The sequence below is a fragment of the Zophobas morio genome, unplaced genomic scaffold (genome assembly GCF_036711695.1).
Source record: "Zophobas morio isolate AGI-343-1 ecotype UQ-CSIRO unplaced genomic scaffold, CSIRO_AGI_Zmor_V1 ptg000030l, whole genome shotgun sequence".
NCBI lineage: Eukaryota > Metazoa > Arthropoda > Insecta > Coleoptera > Tenebrionidae > Zophobas > Zophobas morio.
In genome coordinates this window covers 11,587,544-11,614,646 of record NW_026972135.1, presented here as the reverse complement: position 1 = coordinate 11,614,646, position 27,103 = coordinate 11,587,544, and the positions used below count along the sequence as shown (strand labels likewise).

At 38.4% G+C, this 27,103-nt stretch overlaps 1 protein-coding gene across 3 annotated transcripts; it reads left to right on the top strand.

Annotated features, from left to right (window-relative positions):
• On the top strand, window positions 1-26,991 carry LOC135138386 (retinaldehyde-binding protein 1-like). Of its 3 annotated transcripts, none has more exons than XM_064068355.1 (5): window positions 1-368; window positions 419-602; window positions 652-828; window positions 889-1,024; window positions 26,916-26,991. In XM_064068355.1, the coding sequence occupies exons 1-5, from the start codon at window positions 94-96 to the stop codon at window positions 26,972-26,974; spliced, it is 831 nt and encodes a 276-aa protein (XP_063924425.1). In that variant the 5' UTR covers window positions 1-93; the 3' UTR covers window positions 26,975-26,991. The 3 variants fall into 3 exon arrangements, with proteins under 3 accessions (XP_063924425.1, XP_063924426.1, XP_063924424.1); XM_064068356.1 differs by lacking the exon at window positions 26,916-26,991 and adding an exon at window positions 1,544-1,612; XM_064068354.1 differs by lacking the exon at window positions 26,916-26,991 and having other exon boundaries at window positions 2-368; window positions 889-1,158.
• Window positions 26,992-27,103: the final 112 nt, after the last annotated feature.

The following is a 27,103-nucleotide window of genomic DNA, read 5'->3' as shown; positions in this document are numbered from 1 at the left end:
TGGTGTCCATTGTTATCAAGCTAGTTACCATTGCCGGATAAGTAATTCTAGTGTAAAAAATATTTTATGCAGTCGGCATTCTTCGTAATCTAAATGTCACTTTGTTATAAATTTGAGGCCAAAACACTCATAAAAGAAGGCAGAGTTTCCCAGAATGATGTTGAAGAAATCAAAATATGGCTGCAAACAACGTCTATACCCCAACTCCATGACGAACTTATAGCTCTCTTTCTGTTATCGTGTCAGAATGATGTGGCCTCTACTCAAGCCACTATAAAACAACATTTTAAAATTAAAGGTGACGCTCCGGAATTTTTTACAGAAAGGAATGTAGATAGTGAAGTTCTAAAGAAGGCAATGAATGTTATGTAAGTACAATTACACATAAATTACACTTTGTTTTTAACCATTTTCCTAGAGTATGTTGCAGTATTCCTAAACGGATGTCAGACAACACTGTCATCCACTTCTTCAAACTAACCGACACGAACTACAAAAATTTTGATTTAGTGGCTTCAATGAAACTGTCACTAATGTTATTGGATGTAAGCCAAAGATACAATCCTCCGAATCAATTGATCGTTGTGATAGACATGAAAGGAGTAAGTAGTGTAATAAAACTACAAAAGAAATTTTTTAATCATACTGTAGTCAACATTTATGCACTTGACCTGTCTCAAAATTATGGCTGTGAAAAAATTCATAGACTTCATGCAAGAAGCAATGCCACTTAGGATCCATAAGATTCATATTCTGAATGCTAATTATATCTTTGATAAAGCTCTTGCGATTGCTAAGGTTTTCATGAATGCGGAATTGTTATCACAGGTACAGTCTTATTCATCCTGGAGAAGAAATTCCGATGGTTGTAATTACTGTAATTTTTAGATTATTCCACATTCACCCAAAATGACCATGGAAGAATTTCACAGAGACTGTATTCCTGCTGCTTATCTTCCTGCGGAGTATGGTGGCAATTTACCCAGTTGTGATGAATTAAATCAAAGAACCGTGGAACAGTTTGGTGAGTTGAAAGAATTTTTTCGAGCAGACGAAGAACTTGTAACATGTTATGCAAATAATCAGAAGCAATCACGATAAAATATACTTTGTTTTGTTGGTATAATTTGTAAATTAAGATATGGCTGAGTAAGTAAATAGTAACCTGATATAAGCTAACCCATCCTGTCCCGACTTATCATTTTCTTATATTATCGTCATTGGGTACAAGAATTAAGGAAAATGACACATAACGGTAGTTAAAAAATTTAATTCATAAAGTTATAATAAGTAATATAAAATTTATAAAACAAAACAACAATATATATGTACAAACAAGTTGAATATATCAAATCTCTAGTCTAAAACAAATACAACAGGTCACTCCTGTGGTCGATGTCTCCCCATTAGTGTCTGTCTGCGCCTCAAATTTCCAGAAATAATTCCTGGGAGGTGCGCCCGTCCAACTCCTCTGATTGTCATTATTTTCGTCAAATCTTCGGGTTTCTCGAAATTTTTGACGAAATTTCTATATTCCCTGCAGGTGGACTCGAGTTCCTCTTGTGGGAAAGTCTCCACAGTGCGGGTTGGCGATGAACATCTTTGTAGAGCCATGGTTTGGAAATATCTGAAAAAAAAACAAAAATTAGAGACTCTTTGTATAAATAAATATTAGGTATACTTACAGTTTTGTGGTGATAGAAGTGTCTGGTATGTTAGCGCTGTGACGTCAACATTAAGACTAAACGTCGTGGGTTTGTTTCATCCTTATATACAAGTTGTAGCACCCCCACCCTATTTACCCCACCCCGTCACCCTTAGTTTCTCCCCACCGTATTCTAGAGTGACGAGGTGGAGTGAATAAGGTGGGGGTGCTACCACAGATTGACCAAATTCTGGAAGTCGAATTTAATAATAGTATCTCTTTTCATAATTTTTAAAAATCCTCAAAAAAGATACAAAATTTCATTGTTTTGAAAAATTTAACTTTCGACGAAGTTGGATACTGTGGTGACCGAATTTGAATTGGAATTTCGTGCTGAAAAAAAATTAACAGCGGCGCGAAATTGCATTTGAATAATTTGAATTTGAAAAAAAATCAATCAAGAAAATCGTTAACCATAGGCAATCATGTGCACGTTTAGTTCTTTTTGGGTGTTCGGTAGCCCTCCTTAGGGATTTTCTGTCGAGAGGGTTGGTAGAAATTGATTTGGTGGCCAGCGGGGCGAGAAGCGTCACTTTTGGTTTACTTGTTGTGTGTGCAACTACGTAGTGAGTTATCTAGATTAAGTTGAGTTGGTTTGGTGGTTAATAAAAATGAGAAGCCTTTGTTTAAAGAAAATTAATCTTAACGACGACGACGCCGCAGTTTCCCCAACACGCGTAGCTGATTCTTGTGTTTTTTTCCAAGCGGAAATATACGAATTCTCGACCGACGCTAACACGTGGTGTAAATTTGTTTTATTGTTTGTAAAATCGCAGTTCATGTTAGGATTTTAATGGTTAACTAGTTCTAACACAATTTAACGGTTCTGAGATTGTTTAGATACAGTACTTGCTAGGGAGTTTCATGAGATTCACTCACTCACGACCCATTCTTTGTTTACAAAATAATAAATAACGTTTCTGGATGCTTATACTTAAGTGTTACATCGTAACACTTCTTAATTCCTCACACAAGATTGCTAATAGTTCATTTACGACAGTTAAATCAATCCCACGTTGCCCCACTATGGGAAAAGACCGTAAAAGTACGGGGTAGAATTCATAATATCGTGGACTGAGGTACGAGGGGATTAAAAATTTTCCCCTTAAGCAATTATTTTCATCATATCATCATTAGGTACATCACCGAGACATTTTCTGGCAACGTGGAAAATTACATCGCCGAGAAGCTTTTCTCGCAACGCCTGATGCATTTTGTATTTATTTGTCATGTGTTTTCTTTGGGTTAAGCTGGGGACAGTCCACGATATAAACCCTCGAAGCTAATTGTTTTAAGTAACCAGTCACTTAGATCAAGGCATAATTTAACATATTGTAAATTCTTTGTTTGAATCGTTGATAAAGTGTGGCATAATTTAACATAATGTAAATTTTTTGTTTGAATCGTTGATAAAGTGTGGCATAATTTGACATCACGTAAATTCTTTGTTCCGGCAGCGGCCATGTTGAAAGCGTATTTTCAAACCGAGCACATTATTGAACAAATTAACATTGTGGATCATGTGGGACGTGCATTTTATTCCTTCGGTTTAGAACATAATATGCACAGCGCCATAGGATTGGTCACATTTCTGGGAAACATATTTTTGAAGCGTTTTTTTTACAACTCATTCGTCCGACGCCATTTTGAACCTCCAGATTGTCTGCTATGTTTTTTTTTGTGTTTGTTATAAGTTATAAGACTTCTTATCAACAAGACAACTGCCCCAGTCAGCATCAGTATACATTACCAGAGGTACGCTTGCGCTGCCGCGTGAGTGCACTATATTCAGATCTCTAGTCCCTTCAAGATAATGTATGACCCTTTTCGCTGCCTTCCAATGAGACTCTTTAAAACAACTGCTAAATTGACTGAGGTAATTTACCGCATGTAGAGACCGGATTGCAATGACTCATTTCAAATTTCTCAAGTAAATCGTCTATGTATCCCCTGTGGCTAATAGCTAGATAATTACCCGTTCTGTCAAATTCAATACCTAGACAGTAGTCAAGATCCCCCAAATCTTTGACTTCAAAATTTTCACAAAGACAACTCTTCAATCGTCCGATTTCGACTTCACTGCCCGACATAATCAATATATCGTCAACATAAATGACTATAAAACTTGTGACGTTCGATGCCTGGACGACGTATACACAACGATCTGCATCGGATGGAACCGCTCCAAGATTTCGGAGTTCGTCATCCAATCGATCGTTCCAAGCTTTGCCAGCTTGTGGCAGACCGTAAAGACCCTTGTTCAGTAAACAAACCATGTCGCCTTTACGCATTCGCTCCATCATCTTTCTTGCTTCTTCTCTGATTGTTGTTTCCTTCTTTTCGGTTCTCCCGATGTGCTCAAGTATTTCTTCTAAATGTTTCGGAACCTCCATAAAGATCTTATCTTTATAATTCCATTTAAGTAAGCTGTAGTTATATCGAGTATAGAAGCCAATCTTGCCACGGTAACAAACGTTTCGTGAAAATATATTTCAGGTTTCATACCAACTTCTTCAGCCACCACGTGGGTCTTACGCTTGTCTATCGTGCCGTCTGGCTTATACTTGATCCGTAGAACAAATCTACTTGCAATTATCCGCTGACCCCCTGGCCTGTCCACCAAATACGAAGTATTGTCACTTCCGAAGCGATAGCTTCAATCCCCTCTGGATGATTGCATCCAGACTTTCTTAGCGAAATCTTTACGTGGTCGTCCCGGACGATCTGTTTCTGATGATTCTCAGACGTCCCGGTCGGCGTAATCCTGATGAAAGACTCTTGAATACCTTTTCAAAACTCGGTTCAGGTTGCGGCTCAACCTCCTCAACGGATTTCTTAGCAATGTCTACATCAAACCAATTGCGTTTGATATTCTTCTCGATAAAAAACTTCTGGTCGCTCTCCATGAATTTCACGTCTCTCTTTATTTCGATTTTTCTGGAATCCGGCAGCCATCGACATACCCCACAAAAATTCTTTCTCTTGATCTGTTGTCTGTCCAGCTTCCCCTTAGTTGGTGCCTTATTCAAAACAAATGCCCTACATCCAATCTCTCGGAAGTAGACCACAGTTGGTAATCTGCCATCCCAAACATGGAGTCTTTCCACCGATCTTGTTTGCTGGACATCGATTTCTGGTATGACATGTCGTCGACACAGCTTCCGCCCAGAACGACGATGACAGACCGGGTTGAATTAAGAGACAACGAGGCATTTCTATCAATGTTCTATTTATCCTTTCCGCCACCCCGTTCTGTTGTGGTGTATAAGGAGCCGTGAATCTATGTTTGATGCCTTCTGGCTTTAAAAACTCGTCAAATTCCGCATTCACTCGGTCTGATCATCTTCCCCTTAAAACAAACTGCACAGTTCACATCTTGTGATTTCTCCGGTAAAACTGCACCATGAATAACTCCGTTCTTTGATGCATCGACAAGGTCTCCAAAATTCACATGACCCATTCTTCTGTGCCAGATTTGAAGACGATCCCTAGACTCCGTCCTTCTTTCTACCACAGATAAACCTCACCTTCTGTTTCTCGATAATCTCGGCCTGAAGTTTGTCGAATACTACTTTGTATCCCTTGTCCGTGATTTTAGCAACTGACAATAAGTTATGCCGAAGATCGAAAACGCTTACATCGCAAAGGTCGCCATTTCTTTTGGTTTTAATTATGGCAGTGCCTTTACCTGTAATTTCTGCGAATGCGTCGCCAGCTAATTTTACTTGACCACCCTGGCCACTGTCGAAATCCGTGAACATGTTCAAATAAAAAAAAAATATCTCGACACAAGCCAGAAGTGCACCCACTGTCAAGACACCAGTCACTTTCTGTCACCCGGCTGATGTCCTGACATACTTCAACCTTCACCTCGGTTGAAAAAAGAGCTACACTCGCAGAACTGTTGTCGTTCACGTTTCGAGTGGACATTGAGACTGTCTATATCCTTGTTGATGCCACTTGAAACACTTGAAGTTGAAAATCTTCTTTTTCCTTTCTCCCTTTTGTTTTTCTGCTTATTCTTCTGAACGTACATAGCACTCTGATTCGAATTCGACGTTTTCGTATTCTTTCTTGCATCATACTCTTCCGTAATCTTCATTCGTAAGTTATCAGGCGTTGGCAATACATCACGACTTTCAATCGCCACTCTAAAATTTTCAAAACTTCCTGGCACACTGTACAGTAACATGATTGCGAATAAATTATAGTTTATGTTTACGTCCATCTTCGCTAACTTATCGACCGAATCAAAAGACTCACACAAATGTTCATGAATGTCGCCACCTTCGTTCATCTTCTTCAAAGTAAGATTCTTTAATAACATAGCCTACCGTGCAAGTCCTCTTGACTGAAACATATCTTCGAGCTTCTGCCAGAGTTCACGAGATGTTGCACAATTCTTCACCATTTTCAACTGACTTGCTCCAATCGACAAAATCAGCTCAGACTTTGCCTTCTCGTCTCGATTTGTCTATTCTTGAACCTCAGCCGCGTTGTCCTATACCAACTCTGGTTTGACATTCCTTCCGCTTACGTAATCCCAAGCGTCATTCTTAATTAATGGTGTTTTCATCTGTATCTTCCACGTATCATAATTGTCGGGTTCGAGGACTTCGTGCCGTTCACGTTCATCGATATTGTACTACTGTCCAGAATCGCAGTTTTATCGAGACTCACACTCCTGGGCCCGTAACCAATATGGGAACAATAGGGAAGGAATTGAACAAAATCTCATAACACACGTTAGTCGAAAATGTATATTTTTTTGTTATAACAACAAAACGTCTGCAACTAATTTTTTAATATATAAAATTGTAACATAATAATATAAAATTTATTAAACAAAACAACAATATACATATATGTACAAACAAAATGATTATATCAAATATCTAGTCTAATACAAATGTAAGATACAATAGGTCACTCCTGTTGTCGATGTCTCCCCATTGGTGTCTGCCTGACCCTCAAATTTCCAGAAATAATTCCTGGGAGGTGCGTCCGTCCAACTCCTCTGATTTTCATTATTTTCGTCAAATCCTCGGGCTTCTCGAAATTTTTGACGAAATTTCTATATTCCCTGCAGGTGGACTCGTGTTCCTCCTGTCGGAAAGTCTCCACAGTGCAGGTTGGCGATGAACATCTTTGTAGAGCCATGGTTTGGAAATATCTGAAAAAAAAACAAAAATTAGAAACTCTTTGTATAAATAAACAAAAGGTATACTTACAGTTTTATGGTGATGTAAGTGTCTGGTATGCTAGCGCTGTGACGTCAACATTAAGACTAAACGTCGTGGGTTTGTTTCATCCTTATATACAAGTTGTAGCACCCCCACCCTATTCACCCCACCCCGTTACTTTCACTTTCTCGCCACCATATTCTAGACTCACGGGGTGGGGTGATTAAGGTTGAGTTGCCACATCTTCCACAGATTGTCTAAATTCTGGAAGTCAAAATAAATAATACTATCTCTTTTGATAATTTTTAAAAATCCTCGAAAAAATATAAAATTTCATTGTTTTAAAAAATTTAACTTTCGACGAAGTTGCATACTGTGGTGACCGATTTGAATTGAAATTTCGTACTGAAAAAAAATTAACAGCGGCGTGAAATTGCATTTGAATAATTTGAATTTGAAAAACAAAATCAATCAAGAAAATCATTAAACATAGGCGACCATGTGCACGTTTAGGTCTTTTTCGATAGTTGGTAGATTTCCTAGGGAATTTTCTGTTGAGAGGGTTGCTAGCAGTTGATTTGGTGGCTAGAGGGACGAGAGGCGTCACTTTTGGTTTGTTTCTTGTGTGTGCAACTACATGGTGAGTTAGATAGGTTAAGTTTAGCTGGTTTGGTAGTTAATAAAGGGAGAAAGCCTTCTTTAATGAAAATTAATCGTAACGACGACGCAGCAGTTTCCCCAAAACGCATAGCTAACTCTTGTGGTTTTTGCCAAGCGGAAAAATGCGAATTTTCGACCGACCCTAACACGTGGTGTAAATTTGTTTTATTGTTTGTAAAATCACAGTTCGTGTTAGAATTTTAATCGTTAACTAGTTCTAACACAATTTAACGGTCCTGAAATTGTTAAGATACAGTACTTACTAGAGAATTTCATGAGATTCACTTACTCAGGATCCACCCTTTGTTTACAAAATAATGAATAACGTTTCTGGATGCCTATACTTAAGTGTTACATCATAACACTTCTTAATTCCTCACACAAGATTGCTAATAGTTCATTTACGACAGTTAAATCAATCCAACGTTGTCCCACTCTGGGAAAAGACCGTGAAAGTACGGTAGAATTCATAATATCGTGGACTGAGGTACGAGGGGAATAAAAATGTTTCCTCTTAGGCAATTATTATCATCATATCATCATTACATCACCGAGACATTTTTTCGCAACGTGGAAAATTACATCGCCGAGAAGCTTTTCTCGCAACGCCTGATGCATTTTGTGTTTATTTATTATGTATTTTGAACGACCGTGAAAAACTGGGTTTCCCGATAACTTTTCAGCGCCAATGTCATCATTCTTCAAAATTATCGTCTCGAGGTTAACACCGAGACTCTTCACTAATTTCTTCTTTTACAGCATCAGTTAGCGTCATATACTCAGCCTCTGTCGATGAAAGAGCCACAGACCGCTGTTTCCTTAATCCTCAACTTACTGCTGTACCCCCGAATAGAAAAACATATCCCGTATAAGACTTCTTATCAACCAGACAACTGCCACAGTCAGCATCAGCATACATTATCGGAGGTTCGCTAGGGCTGCCTCGTGAGTACACTAGATTCAGATCTCCAGTCCCTTTTCTCTGTCTTCCAATGAGACTCTCTAAAACAACTGTTAAATTGACTGAGGTAGCTTACCGCATGTGTTATATGTGGTCTAGTTGCCATACATAAATACATCAGTCCGCCGATGAGTTCCTGATATGGGATATTCTCCGGGCAAACATCTTCTCCTCCGTCTTTCGTCAAATTAATCCCCAACTCTAACGGTGTAGAGACCAGATTGCAATGACTCATTTCAAATTTCTCAAGTAAATCGTCTATGTATCCCCTCTAGCTAATATTTAGCTAGATAATTGCCCGTTCTATTAAATTCAATACCTACACAGTACTCAAGATCCCCCAAAATACAAAGACAACTCCTCAATTATTCGATTTGGACTTCACTGCCCGACATAATCAATATATCGTCAACATAAATGACTATAAAACTTGTGACGTTCGATGCCTGGACGACGTATACACAAGAATCTGCATCGGATGGAACCGCGCCAAGACTTCGGAGTTCGTTATCCAACCGATCGTTCCAAGCTCTACCAGCTTGTGGCAGACCGTAAAGACCCTTGTTCAGTAAACAAACCATGTCGCCCTTACGCATTTGCTCTTTCTTGCTTCTTCTCTGATTATCATTTCCTTCTTTTCGGTTCTCACGATGTGGTAAAGTACATATTTCTTCTAAATGTTTCGGAACCTCCATAAAGATCTTGTCTTTGATAATTCCATTCAGGTAAGCTGTAGTTATATCAAGTTGCCGAATCTTCATGTCTTTAGAGAAAGCTACTGGAACCGCAGCACGTGTAGAAGCTAATCTTGCCACGGGAGCAAACGTTTCATTAAAGTCTATTTCAGGTTTCATACCAAATCCTTGAAAAAAGAGCTACACTCGCAGAACTGTTGTCGTTCACTTTTCGAGAGGACATTGAGACTATATATGTCCTTGTTAATGACACTTGAAACACTTGAAGTTGAAAATCTTCTTTTTGTTTTCTTCAATACAATGGTTTTTTCCCTTTTGTTTTTCTACTTATTCTTCTGAACGTACCATCGGTGGAAATACAAAACTGGGACACTAAATATGTTTGCATTGTAAACAGCTCTTTAAAATGTAATTGAAAATGAAATTAAAAACAAATCACTTTGATTAATGTCAAGTGCCAGTTCAAAAATGCCAAGTTTGAATGAATTTCAAGAGCAAACTATTGCGCAACTTTTAAGGGATGGGGTCCCAATTTGAGCAATAGCAACTGAGCTGCATATCAGCAGGAATACTGTCCTACTGGCAAAAAAAAATTAATGAATATGGTAGAATTATCAGAAGAGCGGGGTCGAGTCGTCCAAAAAAAAACGACTGCAGACGAAAACATTCAATTGGCAAATTTTATTCGAGAATATCCTTTCGAAACAGTGGTTAACGCAAGGCAGCAAACCAATTTCCCTGCGTCACTGAAAACAGCCTGGAAGAGAGTCCACGAAACTTAATTAAGAAATCGGGCTGCTGCCAATATAGTCATTTTTGTTGCAAGTACCTAAAACATAGTTTTTTGGGACGAATTTTGCTGTTTCCGGACGAGCCGAAGGCGAGTCCGGAATAGCAAATGAATCATAAAAAACGTTTTAGGTACGTGTTACAAACAATATTTTTTTGTTCAAGCTCCCAAAACACCTTAAAAACCATTGATAAAAACGACTAATTTTGACAAACGAAGCAAATATTTATTGAAAAGTGAGCTAGTGGGCTGCCACTATAGTAACTACAGTGTTTTGTAAACACGAAAAAACCTGACATTTTTTTGCACAAAATGCAGAATCCCGTACATATTACGGAAAAAGCAAAAGAAATCGTACTGGATTTACTTCCAGCGAAGTCTCGGCAAATGTACGAAAAGGTATATCAAATATTCCTACGATGGAAAGAAGAAAAAAAAATTGTAGTAGTAGATGAAGATGAAGATGTAATGTTAAATTATCTTCATGACAAGGTAAGTGCCGCCTTTATGTTCAATATTTATAAGCCTTACATTATAAATTATCGTGATAATTTCCGTATTTTGTTACAGTCACAAGAAGTAAAACCATCTACCCTCTGGTCAAAATATTCAATGATTAAAGCTGTTTTGTCTGTCAAAGAAATTATTGAAATAGACAAGTTTTCCAGAGTCATTGCGTTTTTAAAGAGAAATTCAGTAGGATACGAGCCCACGAAGTCAAAAGTTTTGACACGTCAAGAAATTGACACATTTTTGACAAATGCAGACGATATGAAATATTTATTAATAAAGGTAAGCTTAAAAAATATTCTATGTATCAGATAGATTTATTTTTCATTTTGTAGGTTGCCCTTCTTTTTGGTGTGTGTGGTGCATGTAGGCGTGAGGAGCTACATTCACTAAAAATTCAAGATATTGCCCAAAAAGACGAAGAATGTCTAATTATAACAATTCCTGATACTAAGAGCAACATTAAGAGAGTCTTTCCAGTAATAACTAAAGGCAAAGCTGTCAATGGCCTGGAATTATACCAGAAGTTTTTACGATTACGGCCCGAGACAGTTCAACACGATTATTTTTTCATTTGTTATCGTAATGGAAAATGCACTGTCCAACGTATAGGAATTCATTCTTTTGCGAAAATGCCCTCGGTTGTTGCTGAATTTCTTAACCTGCCCAATCCCAAGGAATATACAGGGCATTGCTTCCGACGAAGTTCTGCATCTCTGACGGCTGATAGTGATGTTGATTTAATCTCCCTGAAACGGCTAGGAGGATGGAAGTAATTTTTTTGCAATATAATTATTGTTTTCTTCTAAATAGTAACAAACTTTAGGTCGTCTTCTGTCGCAGAATCATATATAGAAGAATCTGTTGAAAGGAAGAAGAAGATATGCAGACAGTTATTGGGAGAAAAGCAAAACGAACCATCGACTAACACACTATTAGTTACTACTGAAGCTACTTCCACGACATCAAGAGACATCAGCCTGATACCTTCAAGCTCCTCAGGTATTTCGTTTGGACACAACCGTTTTCAGGGAGCTCAAAACTGTTCATTCCATTTTCATTTTGAGAAATAAATATTGCATTGTTGTATCTACTCCATTAGAATAAATGTGGTTTTTTAATTATTGTTTTTATAGTTTTTACTATTCAGTCCCAAAAGTTGCCATGGCAACTTTTTCGTACAAGTACGGAAAAGACTCATTGTACGGACACTTTAAAATCCCTAAAATAACCATTTTTGGGAGCGTGTACAAAAAAAAATATTTTTAACTGAGCAAAATAAGGCAAGTAGGGTATTATTTGCTCAGGAATTTGTCAATGAACCTGCAGATATCTGGAATAATGTGAAATTTTCCGACGAAAAAACTTTCAAATCATACAGGGTGTCTCAGAAATAAGTACATTAATTTTAATCAGTTATAGAGCTCATTGAACTCAACAACTTTTTTTAGTAGAGTTTTGTCAAGAACTTTTTAATTATCAAGTTAAAAATTGTTAAAGTTATATCCCAATTAAGGTTACCCGCCCATGGATCCTTAGTCACCCATGGACACTAATAGTTATTATAATTAATAATGTATGGTCAAAAACAGTTACTAGGATACGTATTTTCCTAATCGTGTCAATGTGACAAACATTTAGAGAGAAATTGAAAATACTGCTCCCTAATGGCGTACGGAATTTCATCGGCCCAAATGTGAGTGTTGAACACCTTCCCTCGTGTAACCGACCTCATCAGTTGATGGTATAAGAGATACAAAATTTGCTTGTTCGTTTATTTTTCTATTAACCCACTTACAAAAGTTTTGCCTACGTGGTAAGTCTGTTAGTTTCAATAACTGAACTTTCTGGTCCTGAAAGGGGTACATTTGTTCTCTGAGTATCTTCCAAATACTACTCTCCGATACATCACACTAGAGAGTGATACGTACTAGTGCCCGGTCGAGCTTCGACACTCTTCAAAACAGCCTCTTCAATATTAGCAATTCTATTACTGCGTAACTTACCCCGATCCTGAGGTGCAGGTTTACAAGATCCGTACTCTCGAAAATGCTGTAACGTTCTTAAAACTGCGCACATTTGGCAGACGACGATTTGGGAGGTTTTCTGAAAAAATTCGTTGGGCGCGAGTGCCGTTTCCCCGAGATTCACCGTACGTTAAAACGATATCGGTGCATTCCAGATTTGAAAACAAAGCCATTTCAACACATTTCGTCTATAAATTAGAAATCTATGCCAAACAAACTTTAAAGAGACAACGTTTAATAAAAACATTGACATAAAAATGATTGACAGTGTCAAAACGGTTGCTAGGGTACCTTCTTCATTGTTGTAGTGTTGTTATTATTTGAGTTATTATTTAAGGTGAACATAGACGGCTCGTGAATATATGGGTGGGAAAATTCGAAATTCGACTTGAGTTTTCGAAAAAATGCTAGATAAAAAAGTTGTTCCGTTTCACGAGTTCTGTTACTGGTTAAAATTAATGTACTTATTTCTGAGACACCCTGTATAGTAATGGGCGTCGTCGTGTCTATAGACCCCCAGGAACGAGGTATGATGAACGCTATTGCAATAAATATAAACAATATTGGAGTACGAAACTTTATATTTCAACAAGTTTGTGCTATTCTTCCTTTAATTTTTTTTGTAATAATTGTTAAATCCATTGCAGGATAACTGTCCAGTTCATAATATTCGACTGGTAAGTCGGTATTTGGAGGCCCAGGGAGTCAATGTTTTGCCTTGACCCTCTAGGAGCCCAGATTTAAACGTAATTGAAAATGTTTAGGGAGATGTGCAAAAATATATTTATCAAAATGATTTTTGACCTAGAAATCCACTAGAATTACAAGAAAAAATTGTCAAGGCATGGGATCTATGAGGCAGTTAGTTGCTTCCATGCCTCGTCGACTATACAGGGTCATCATAAATGATTGTAGTCAACTTGGCTTTGAAAACAAATGAATTTTTTGCTGTTGCCGCTTCATAATACGGTTCGAACTAATTCGAACTATTAATTAAATGTCATGCTCTGTTTGAGGTTATTTTCAAAAATAAATTAAACATTCTTTAAGTGTTTAGGCCTAACTGCACCGCTTTCACTTAACACTTAGAAGTGTTACGTAAATTCATTTGTGTCCGTGCCCCCGTGTCTCCTGTGTTCGTGCAGTTTATAAAAAAGTATGGAACAACAAAATGCCAAATAACCAATTGTACACCGGAGGAGGTTTTAATTATGGATTAAGTTTATGAATATGAATCCAAAGCTAGCATAGAAAATAAAAAGGACGATGTCATTTACTGGTGCGACAAAAATTCTAAAAAAAAGTGGTATGAGAACAAGAAAAATGAAGACCGGAAAACAGCCGCAGACGAAGAGGCCGAAAGAAGAAAGATTGGCAAAGGACCACGTCCAGTATTTGAAACAATGGATCCTTGTTTTGGTTAAGTTACGGACATCACAAATCAAAACACTTGTGGAGACTGGAGACGTACATTTCACATAGTGGGGAGGAAAATGAAAGCATTAAACCAACAAATAGCTAAGATGGTGCAGAGGAAATCCTGTGTGTTTAGTGTTTAGGTACAAGATGACATCACAGTCTTAGTTCCAATGTTCAACAGAAAAGCATAATTGAACAGGGTGGTAGTCAGTGTTCTGTGGTCATGATTTACCAACAACCTCAAAAGAAGTAAGTACCTATACATTTCATTGTTATCTATAGAAAATTTACTGTTTATTTTAAGGACCACTGGCGTGTTACATTCCAAATAATTTTAGAAAGCTGATGGATCAGTAACTTCAAACTTCACACTAAAAATTGGTTTAGTGGAAGATGAGCAAAGGTTATGGAGACTGTTCATGGGAACATAATTTCACAGCAGTGGCAGGGTTATGAAGTGGCAAAATTAAAAAACCAATATTTCGGGCAGGAGTTGTTGACTACAAAAGAAGGAACGAGAAATTGAAGAATTTAATTTTAGGAAAAGGGTTTTAAAGCCAGACATTGAATTAAATGTACTTACTTCAAATTAAAACATTAAAGAGTCCATTTTCAAATAATGATGCTCATTTTTAATGTAATGTTAACAATAACATAAGATATTGTTAGTTTATAAATAAATTTTAATATGTTTTTCACTATAAATGAAAACAAAAAAAAAAAAAATTTATTACCAATAAATTTTTACTGTCAAATATCACAATCTGTTTTAAAATGTTGTGTAAAACCACAGCGACAATCACAACTGTTAACACAGGAAACTGTCGTTTCAGAATCCCAAATGTGCACTCAATTCTATTGCGGCTTCCAATGTGTCACTGATAATAGAGCTGTTGTGCTGGAGTAACGGGATATATCAGTAGTGTCAACAAGTATTTTTTTAAGGGATAACTTGTTACTTAGAAATATAATAATATAATAACATTCTCTTAAAATATTCTATCCAAGAGCACACAACTTTGCAGTTGTGTATTTTCAAACAGATCTTAAACTGAACAATGATTAAAAATAGTATCATTTGTAGCTACTGATCATTGTGCCACAATATTTGAAATTTAATCATTTCATCACATATGGCTTGTACATTAATCAAGAGATAATCTTCCTGATTTCTAAAAATTTCTGGATCTTCTCCACCTATAACTTTTACTATTTCATATTTGTGTTCTACGTTATCAAAAATTCATATACCTGGTAATTTAATTTTTATATGTGCATATGCAGTCCAAGGCGCCAATGAAGTCTGGAAAACAAGTTAGATGAACAACAATCTTTCACATTTGCTTGCTCGTCTACAATTTGAGGCATCACAAAATTTTTTTGGTACAGTATAATCACTGCTCTGGGTACTCAAGGAATTCTTCTTTTCAAAAACAAAAGGATTTTCAGCACTTCAAACTCTATAATTTTGTGAATTAACGTAGCCATTTAGATGAAGCCATGCTTCATCGGAAAAAAATGACAAATCCAAAATTCTGTTGTTGTTCATGTTGTTTTGAAACCATTCACAGTATGCAACACGACGAGGATAATGAGCTGGCTTAAGTTCATGGACTGACAATACTTTATAGGGATGCATATGTAATGTTCTTTTTAAAACTTTCTGACAAGTGGTGTATGGGACACCAGATTGCAAAGACAGTTTACTTAAAGATTTTTTTGGGCTTTGCTCCATTCATTCCCTCAAATCTTCGACGATCACTTCACTAACTGGAGGCCTTCCTGGTGACTTGCCTTTAGAAACATTTCCAGTGCTGTTGAATTGGTCAACGATTCTTTTTATGTGTGTCATTAAAGACTGTTCTTCAATGTTTAATTCTGGAAATTTTGCCAAATACTCATCCTTGCAAGCTTGAACAGAATACACCCATTCCCCGTCCGCATTTAACGTCCCATTTCGATAGTAAGACAACAATAAACGTATTTTGTTCAAGAGTGTACCCCATCTTAACCTAAAACAGATTTATTTGAAATATGAATACACATTAATTCATTTCTAGTTACCTTAATCGGTTTTCAATCGTTGTAGTTTTGATAAAAACTGGTTTAATTCAATTTAATTTATAACACAGAAGACTGGAACAACAACACAAGTAAACAAGACGTGCGCGGGAAAGTATTATGACATATGACCAGTATGACATTCTTCTGACAGCAAAGCAAAACAACAATTCCCCATAACTTTAGTGGACTATAATTAATAATTTTTTGAAAGTAAGAAGCGGCACATCAAAACAATTGCGTCAGCGCCTACTTCGACTACAATCATTTATGATAACCCTGTATAGCACCCTGATTCGAATTCGACGTTTTCGTATTCTTCCTTGCATCATACTCTTCCGTGATCTTCGTTCGTAAGTTGTCAGGCGTTAGCAATATATCACGACTTGCAATCGCCACTTTCAAATTTTCAAAACTTGCTGGCAGACTGTACAGTAACATGATTGCGAATAAATTATAGTTTATGTTTACGTCCATCTTCGCTAACTTATCGACCGAATCAAAAGACTCACACAAATGTTCATGAATGTCGCCACCTTCGTTCATCTTCTTCAAAGTAAGATTCTTCAATAACGTAGCCTTCCGTGCAGATTCTCTTGACTGAAACGTATCTTCGAATTTCTGCCACAGTTCACGAGATGTTGCACAATTCTTCAAAATTTTCAACTGACTTGCTCCAATCGACAAAGTCATGTCAGACTTTGCCTTCTCGTCTCGATTTGTCTATTCTTGAACCTCAGCCGTGTTGTCCTGGACCAACGCCGGTTTGACATTACTTCCGCTTACGTGGTCCCAAGCGTCATTGTCAGCGTTTTCATCTGTATCTTCCACCTATAGTAATTTGTCGGGGCCGAGGACTTCGTACCGTTCACATTCACTGATGTTGTTCGAAATAAACTACTTACTACTGTCCAGAATCCTAGTTTTATCGAGACTCACACTCACACGCCTCCTGGGCCCGTAACCTATGTGGGAACAATAGTGAAGGAATTGGCCAAAATCTCATAGCACACGTCAGTCGAAAGTGTATATTTTTTTGTTATAACAACAAAACGTTTGCAATTAATTTTTTAATTTATAAAGTTGTAACATAATAATATAAAATTTATTAAACAAAACAACAATATACATATATGTACAAACAAAATGAATATATCAAATATCTAGTCTAATACAAATGTAACATACAACAGGTCACTCCTGTTGTAGATGTCTCCTCATTAGTGTCTGCCTGACCCTCAAATTTCCAGAAATAATTCCTGGTAGGTGCGTCCTTCCAACACCTCTAATTGTCATTATTTTCGTCAAATCCTCGGGTTTCTCGAAATTTTTGACGAAATTTCTATATTCCCTGCAGGTGGACTCGAGTTCCTCCTGTGGGAAAGTCTCCACAGTGCGGGTTGGCGATGAACATCTTTGTAGAGCCATGGCTTGGAAATATCTGAAAAAAAAAACAATTAGCAACTCGTTGTATAAATAAATAAAAGGTATACTTACAGTTTTGTGGTGATGGAAGTGTCTGGTATGTTAGCGCTGTGACGATAACATTAAGACTAAACGACGTGGGCTTGTTTCATCCTTATATACAAGTTCTAGCACCCCCACTCTATTCGCCCCCCCCCCCCGTCACCCTTACTTTCTCCCCACCGTATTCTAGAGTGACGGGGTGGAGTGAATAAAGTGAGGGTGCTACAGCTTCCACAGATTGGCTAAATTCTGGAAGTCGAAATAAATAATAGTATCTCTTTTGATAATTTTTAAAAATCGTCGAAAAACTAACTTTCTTTTCTTTCGACGAAGTTGCATGCTGTGGTGACCGAATTTGAATTGAATTTTCGTACTGAAGTAAAAATTAACAGCGGAGCGAAATTGCATTTGAATAATTTGAATTTGAAAAAAAAAATCAATCAAGAAAATCGTTAAACATAGGCGACCATGTGCACGTTTAGGTCTTTTTGGATAGTCGGTAGATTTCCTACGAAATTTTCTGTTGAGAGGGTTGGTAGAAGTTGATTTGGTGGCTAGAGGGACGAGAGGCGTCACTTTTGGTTTGTTTGTTGTGTGTGCAACCACATGGTGAGTTAGCTAGATTAAGTTTAGTTGGTTTGGTAGTTAATAAAAGGGAGAAAGCCTTCTTTAATGAAAATTAATCGTAACGACGACGCCGCAGTTTCCCCAAAACGCATAGCTAATTCTTGTGGTTTTTTCCAAGCGGAAATATGCGAATTTTCAACCGACGCTAACACGTGATGTAAATTTGTTTTGTTTGTAAAATCACAGTTTATGTTGAGATTTTAATCGTTAACTAGCTCTAACACAATTTAACGGTCCTGACATTGTTTAGATACAGTACTTGCTAGGGAATTTCATGAGATTCACTTACCCAGGACCCATCCTTTATTTACAAAATAATTAATAATAACGTTTCTGGATGTTTGTATTTAAGTATTACATCATAACACTTCTTAATTCCTCATTTACGACAGTTAAATCAATCCAACGTTGCCCACTTTGGGAAAAGACCATGAAAGTACGGTAGAATTCATAATATTGTGGACTGAGGTATAAGGGAATTAAAAATTTTTCCCCTTAGGAAATTGTTATCATCATATCATCATTACATCACCGAGACATTTTCTCGCAACGTGGAAAATTACATCGCCGAGAAGCTTTTCTCGCAACGCCTGATGCATTTTGTGTTTATTTATCATGTGTTTTGTTTGGGTTAAGCTGGGGACAGTCCACCATATAAACTCTCAAAGCTAATTGTTTTAAGTAACCAGTCACTTGGATCAAGGCATAATTTGACATCAGGTAAATTCTTTGTTCTGGCAGCGACCATATTGAAAGCCTATTTTCAAACCGAGCACATTATTAAACAAATTAACAACATTGTGGGTCGAAAGTGTATATTTTTTTTTGTTATAACAACAAAACGTCTGCAATGCCTACTATGTTGACAACCTAAAAGTATGTGAGGTACACTTGTGAGAGGCGGGAAGTTTCCAAATTCTTCGCATGAAGGTCTTGTGCTCAGAGCAGCCCCACGTCAACGTTGATGCCACGCAGCTGCGCTTAAGTGGTGGTTTGATGTTAAGCTCAGTCTCAGTCGGGGAATTGCAAGAAGGCCAGATACCCCTCGCTCCCAAGATGACAGGTAGGAACGTAAAATGTGTATTGGGCCATTTCTTCCGCGCTGCTGCCAAGAACTTAATGTTTCCGTAAACGGCTTTCTTCTTGTTCCATACTTCCTGCATCGAAGATCCCGTCTCCCAAGACACCTGGGCGTCCGCGACTACCGCTCGGGCCTCGGTCTTAAAAATGACGAAGTCCGGTTTGTATAGCCTCCCGTCGTCGTGCCTCACTCGCCGCTCTTCCACAACACGCCAGCCTTCCCGAATGCAGTGGGCAGCGATTTTCTTCACAACCGCGTCGTGCCGTTGGATCCGCTCATCATGTGCCACCGGACATTTTTGTAAGATGTGACACACGGTCTCTTTCGCACCGCACCCTCCGCGACAAGCCTAAAGCTCAACCGGATTGGATGGTATGCCAACTGTCGGTAAATTGGTAGTGCGAAGATGGACGGCTCGCACCCAATCGCCGGCGCTCTATTTAGCAGGTCTCGTACCTATCCAGGATCTGGAAGCGGAGTCCTGATTGGTACAGGTAAGACCCCTTGAAAATACGCCCTTCTCAATAAGTTCCCTATGTCCTCCAGCAGGGAATTGGGACACCATTTTTTGTAACCGCGCCCTGAAGTCGGAAACCCGCCGCGACGTTAACATGGCCCCAACCACCGGAGCAACAGCCTCTCTACTCTGCAGCCTGGACAGTCTGCTAAGAAGAATCTGAGGAACAGAAACAGTTAGTTGACATACGCCTAACCCGCCTTCCCTAATGGGAGCATGGATTAGCTCGTTAGAGGTATGTAGATGTAAATGTAAAATTTTCTTAGTGTACTGTCTGTTCATCTTATCCAGGGTTCCCAGGACTTCCTTGGTGACCTTGGTGCCCATCAAGGAGTGCATTATCCTGGGAAGCAGGTAGGTCTTGAGCAGAGAGAATTTTTGATCCGGTTTCAGCGGGAGGGCGACTAACCTTTGGAGCCATATAGGGTAGTTGGACAAACAAGGTTTCATCTGTCCCTGGCTTCCAAACTGGTGTCCCAAATAACGAATTGGGTTGACATCCGAAACGTGAGTGACCTCTCGACCCTGAATGTTAATAGAGGAATTGGTGAGTGGCACTACTGCGCCATTAATATTGTGTTTGATTAGGGCGTAACATTTCGTAGGGTTGACGGCCATACCCCTGCGGGTAAAAAATTCGGTGGAAATGTTGATGGAGCGTTGAAGACTCCTCTCGGTTTCGGCGAGGAGAACAAGATCGTCGGCGAAAGCTATTACGGAGCAGTTGACCCCATCGCCCATTGAACAACCCTCAGATATGTCGGACAGCTTCCCAACCAACTCATCCAACATAATGCTGAATAGAAGAGGACTCATAGGATCCCCCTGGCGTACGCCTCTGTTAATCGGGACCGATTCCGACTCCTTTTGGCCAACACAAAAAATGGTAGATGACGAGGTGAATGTTGCCTGAATGTAATTAATAAGATAAGGTGATATCTGGAATCTTCGAAGGCCTCTGATTATGGAATGATGGGAAACGGAGTCAAAGGCCTTTCGAATATCCATAGATATCATAGAAGTTCCCTTTCTAGCCTGCGTCCTACCATTAATCAAGGAGTCGAGAATGAGAGTGTTGGCAAGAGTTCCGTCCGTCTTCACGAAACCTCGCTGATTACTATTGAGCCGGACCAAAGATGACAATCGGTTTGCGAGAATGCGGTGAAACAGCCGCTGAATAGACGACCCAATAGTAATCGGTCTCCAATTAGAGGCGTCTTTCCTGTTCTTACCAGGTTTTGGGATCAGCACCGTTCGCATGGCACGCCACTCCACCGGTTGATACCTGCTGATTAAAATAAGATTAAAAAGAGCAGCCAGGATGTTGTTGCTGCACTTGGAAACAGCAGGCACCGTCACCCCATCCCGACCAAGAGCGGATCGTGGCCATCCCTTCTTGGCCGCAGAAACCTCCTCAGCTGAAACTGGGGAAAATTCTGTTTCACTGCTGTCTAAAGATGTATGGAAAGGATGGTCGTCGGGAGGAGACTCGGAGCGGAAAACTTTGCCATGGATCTCCATTATGGTAGACATCTCCGGGTAGATTTTAGGTACATCGAGAGGCTCGCCGGAAGCTATTTTGTCAGCCAATCTCTTGCGATCCTTGGCATAAAGTTCCTGCACTCTCTTATAATCCACCATGCGCTTCTGGTTCCTATTCGCGGCACCATTGTTCGCAGCAGACTTACCAGCTGAGACCTTCTTTTATAAGCAAACATTTTACTCCATCGCGTCTCATCCGAAGACCTTGTATACACTTTCCTGCTTAGCCTTGGAAAGTCCTTTGGTTAGAATGTCCGCTGTCATCTCCTCAGTAGCTCAATCACGATCTGCTTCTTTTTCACACAATCTCGAATAAAATGATATCGTATATCTATGTGCTTCGAACGAGCGTGAAAAACTGGGTTTCCCGATAACTTTTCAGCGCCAATGTCATAATTCTTCAAAATTATCTTCTCGAGGTTAACACTGAGACTCTTCAGTAATTTCTTCTTTTGCAGCATCAGTTAGCGTCATATACTCAGCTTCTGTCGATGAAAGAACCACAGACCGCTGTTTCCTTAATCCCCAGCTCACTGCTATACCCCCTGTTAGGATAACATATCCCGTATAAGACTTCCTATCACCCAGACAACTGCCCCAGTGAGCATCAGTATACATCACCGGAGGTTCGCTTGCACTGCCTCGTGAGTACACTAGATTCAGATCTCTAGTCCCTTTTCTCTGCCTTCTAATGATACTCTCTAAAACAACTGCAAAAATAGACTGAGGTAGCGTACCGCATGTGTTATATGTGGTCTAGTTCCCATAGATAAATACATCAGTTCGCCGACAAGTTCTTGATACGGGATATTCTTCAGGCAAATGTGTTCTTCTCCGCCTTTCGTCAAATTAATCCCCAACTTTAACGGTGTAGAGACCGGATTGCAATGACTTATTTCAAATTTATCAAGTAAATCGTCTATGTATCCCCTCTAGCTAATAGCTAGATAATTGCCGGTTCTATCAAATTCAATGCCTAGACAGTACACAAGATCCCCCAAATACAAGGACAACTCCTCAATTATTCGGTTTGGACTTCACTGCTCGACATAATCAATATATCATCAACGTAAATGACCATAAAACTTGTGACGTTCGATGCCTGGACGACGTATACACAAGCATCTGCATCAGATGGAAACGCTCCAAGACTTCGGAGTTCGTCATCCAATCGATCATTTCAAGCTCTGCCAGTTTGTGGCAGACCGTAAAGATCCTTGTTCAGTAAACAAATCATGTCGCCCTTACGCATTTGCTCCATCATCTTTCTTGGTTCTTCTCTGATTATTATCATTTCCTTCATTTCGGTTCTCAAGATGTGGTCAAGTATTTCTTCTAAATGTTTCGGAGCCTCCATAAAGATCTTCTCTTTGATAATTCCATTCAGGTAAGCTGTAGTTATATCCAGTTGCCGAATCTTTATGTCTTTAGAGAAAACTACTGCAACCAATCTTGCCACGGGGCCAAATGTTTCGTGAAAGTCTATTTCAGATTTCATACCAAATCCTTGAGCCACAGGCGGACCTTGCGCTTGTCTATCGTGCCGTCTGGTTTATACTTGTTCCGTAGAACAAATCTACTTCCAATGATCCGCTGACCCCCTGGCCTATCTGCCAAATACCAAGTATTGTTTTTAATTAAGGATTTCACTTCCGAAGCGATGACTTCAATCCCCTCTGGATGATCGGATCCTGACTTCCTTAGCGAAATCTTTACGTGGTCGTTCCTGACGACCTCTTCTGATGATTCTCGGACGTCCCGGTCGTCGAACCGGTGTAGTTTCTTCTTTTTTAACATCGTTTTCGCCTTATTCTTGTGAAAGACCCCCGAATACCTTTTCAAAATTCGGTTCAGGTTGCGGCTCAACCTTCTCAACGGATTTCTTAGCAATGTCTATATCAAACCAAACGTACTCGGTCCACCGAGTACAATCATCAATGAAGGTGATGAAATATAGCGATCCGCCATTCGAAGAAACTCTCAACGGACCACATGTGTATGAGCTCCAACTTAGTCGTGTTTCGGTCTGTTTCTTTCAGGAACGGTGGTCTGGTCATCTTTCCCTTAAAACAAACTTCACAGCTCACATCTTCCGTTTTCTCCTGTAAAATTACTCCATGAATAGCTCTGGTCTTTGATGCATTGACAAGGTCTCGAAAATTCACATGACCCATTCTTCTGTGCCAGATTTGAAGACGATCCTTAGACTCCGTCTTTCTTTCTACCACAGATAAACCTCACACCCTGTTTGTCGATAATCTCGGCCTGGAGTTTGTCGAATACTACTTTGTATCCCTTGTCCGTGATTTTAGCAACTGACAATAAGTTATGCCGAAGCTCGAAAACGCTTACATCGCAAAGGTCGCCATTTCTTTTGGTTTTAATTATGGCAGTGCCTTTACCTGTAATTTCTGCGAATGCGTCGCCAGCCAATTTTACTTGACCACCCTGGCCGCTGTCGAAATCCGTGAACATGTTCAAATAAAAAAAAAATATCTCGACACAAGTCAGAAGTGCACCCACTGTCAAGACACCAGTCACTTTCTGTCACCCGGCTGATGTCCTGACATACTTCAACCTTCACCTCGGTTGAAAAAAGAGCTACACTCGCAGAACTGTTGTCGTTCACGTTTCGAGTGGACATTGAGACTGTCTATATCCTTGTTGATGACACTTGAAACACTTGAAGTTGAAAATCTTCTTTTTCCTTTCTCCCTTTTGTTTTTCTGCTTATTCTTCTGAACGTACATAGCACTCTGATTCGAATTCGACGTTTTCGTATTCTTTCTTGCATCATACTCTTCCGTAATCTTCATTCGTAAGTTATCAGGCGTTGGCAATACATCACGACTTTCAATCACCACTCTAAAATTTTCAAAACTTGCTGGCACACTGTACAATAACATGATTGCGAATAAATCATAGTTTCTGTTTACGTCCTTCTTCGCTAACTTATCGACCGAATCAAAAAACTCACACAAATGTTCGTGAATGTCACCACTTTCGTTCATCTTCTTCAGGTCCTCTTGACTGAAACGTATCTTCGACCCTTTGCCAGAGTTCACGAGATTTTGCGCAATTCTTCACCATTTTCAACTGACTTGCTCCTGTCGACGAAATCGGGTCAGACTTTGCCTTCTCGTCTCGATTTGTCTATTCATAATAATAATAATAATAATAATAATAGGTTTTATTTTCCCAACAGACACAAGGTCCATATAGAGATAGAATCATACATTGATAACTAATGGCAAAAAAAATGAATAGAAAAAATAATTAAAACTAATAATAATAATAATAATAACAATATAAACATAATTTCCAACCTCATAACAACTAAACAAAATATACTATTAACATTGCATATAGTAGTCAAGTAATTGATCCTTAACCTTACGTTTGCTCAAATCATCATGAAAAATGTCAATTTTATTTTGAATACAATTCCATAATTTGAAAGAATTTAACATTGGCGAGTTGTAATGGTGAAAAGTGTTTGGGATGTTATAGAAGAAGGTAAGTGGCGATCTGCTTACAGCCCTAGGGACAACTATTTTTATTTGATTAAGTAAATATTCACTCCTAATTGATCCGTTAACTATTTTTTGAATGAACGCTAAACTAGCCACATTTCTTCTACTCACCAAAGACCTTTCATTAACTAAATTAAGAAGCACATTTTGATTACAATGTAGAACTGGATATTGTCCGAACATTTTAAAAAATAAAAATTTGCAATATTTGCGTAAGACGTTTTCAAGTAGTGTAACATACATTTGTTGTGCAGGACTCCATATACTACTGCAATATTCAAGTTTGGTCCTAACTAAGCTATTAAACAATAACCTTATGGAGAATATATTACGAAAATCTGAACTGTTACGTATTATAAAACCTAACAATTTTAAAGCACTATTTGTAATATATTCAATGTGCGGCACAAATGATAATTTTGTATCAATGATAACACCTAGATCCCTAAATTGATTACAACGTTCCAAAACATTACCATTTATATTGTAATTGTAATTAATTAGGTTTGTTTTCCTGGTTATCGACATAATCTTACATTTTGATTTATTAATGACAAGACAGTTTATTGAGCAATATTTAACAAAGGAGTCAATGCTGTCTTGCAAATCATAACAGTCAGACGATGAGTTTATAAACTTAATGAGCTTCAAGTCATCAGCGTATACAAAAAATTTGGAGTTGATGTATTCAGAAATGTCGTTAAAAAATATAATGAATAAAAGCGGTCCTAGATTTGACCCTTGCGCTACTCCACTATTACAACTAAATTCACGCGATTTGTAACCATTATATTCCACGTACTGGAATCTGTTCATAACCATGGCTTTTAACAATGAAACTAAGCTGGCACAAAAACCAAATCTCTGCAGTTTTTTCAGTAGAATACAATGGTGGACCTTATCAAAAGCTTTAGTTAAATCGGTGTAAATCACATCAACTTGTAACCTATTATCCAGTGCTTGAGATACCAACTGAGTAAATTCAAATAAATTAGTTGATGTTGATTTACCCTTAATAAAGCCGTGTTGATCATTCGAAATAAGATTAACTACATGTGCATATATGACATTGGACAAGATACTTTCAAACAATTTAGCAAAATTTGATAATATAGCTATAGGTCTGTAATTATTAATATCAAACTTATCACCATTTTTGAAAACTGGACAGACTCTGGATATTAACCAGCTACTGGGATATACAGATGTTTTTATGATTAAATTAAAAATATGAAGAAGAGGTACTACGAAACAACTAATACAGTCAGATACAATAAATGCAGGAACCCGGTCAGGACCTGCAATGTTATTAGACTTAATTCTTTTAACGGCCTTAACAACATCAGACTCATTTATTTTAAAAGGATGTAGAACAGAAGAAGATTCACAGCTAGATTTCAATTGTAAAGATGGGCAGCACTTTTTATCACAGAATTCACAACGAATATTATCACAATACTGATCACATATGTGATTATCACTAGAACTAAATACCCCAGCAAATAGGTGACCATGAACCTCAGCCGCGTTGTCCTGGACCAACTCTGGTTTGACATTACTTCCGCTTACGTAGTCCCAAGCGTCATTCTTAATTAATGACGTTTTCATCTGTATCTTCCACGTATCATAATTGTCGGGTTCGAGGACTTCGTTCACGTTCATCGATATTGTTCGAAATAAACTACTACTGTCCAGAATCGTAGTTTTATCGAGACTCACACTTACTCTCCTCCTGGGCCCGTAACCAATGTGGGAACAATAGGGAAGGAATTTAACAAAATCTCACAACACACGTCAGCCGAAAGTGCATATATTTTTGTTATAACAACAAAACGTCTGCAACTAATTTTTTAATATATAAAATTGTAACATAATAATATGAAATTTATTAAACAAAACAACAATATACATATATGTACAAACAAAATGATTATATCAAATATCTAGTCCAATACAAATGTAAGATACAATAGGTCACTCCTGTTGTCGATGTCTCCCCATTAGTGTCTGCCGGACTCTCAAATTTCCAGAAATAATTCCTGGGAGGTGCGCCCTTCCAACTCCTCGGATCGTCATTATTTTCGTCAAATTCTCGGGCTTCTCGAAATTTTTGACGAAATTCCTATATTCCCTGCAGGTGGACTCGAGCTCCTCCTGTGTGGAAGTGTGTCTCTCGACAGTGCGGGTTGGCGATGAACATCTTTGTAGAGCCATGGTTTGAAAATATCTGAAAATAAACAAAAATTAGAAACTCTTTGTATAAATAAATAAAAGGTATACTTACAGTTTTGTGGTGATGGAAGTGTCTGGTATGTTAGCGCTGTG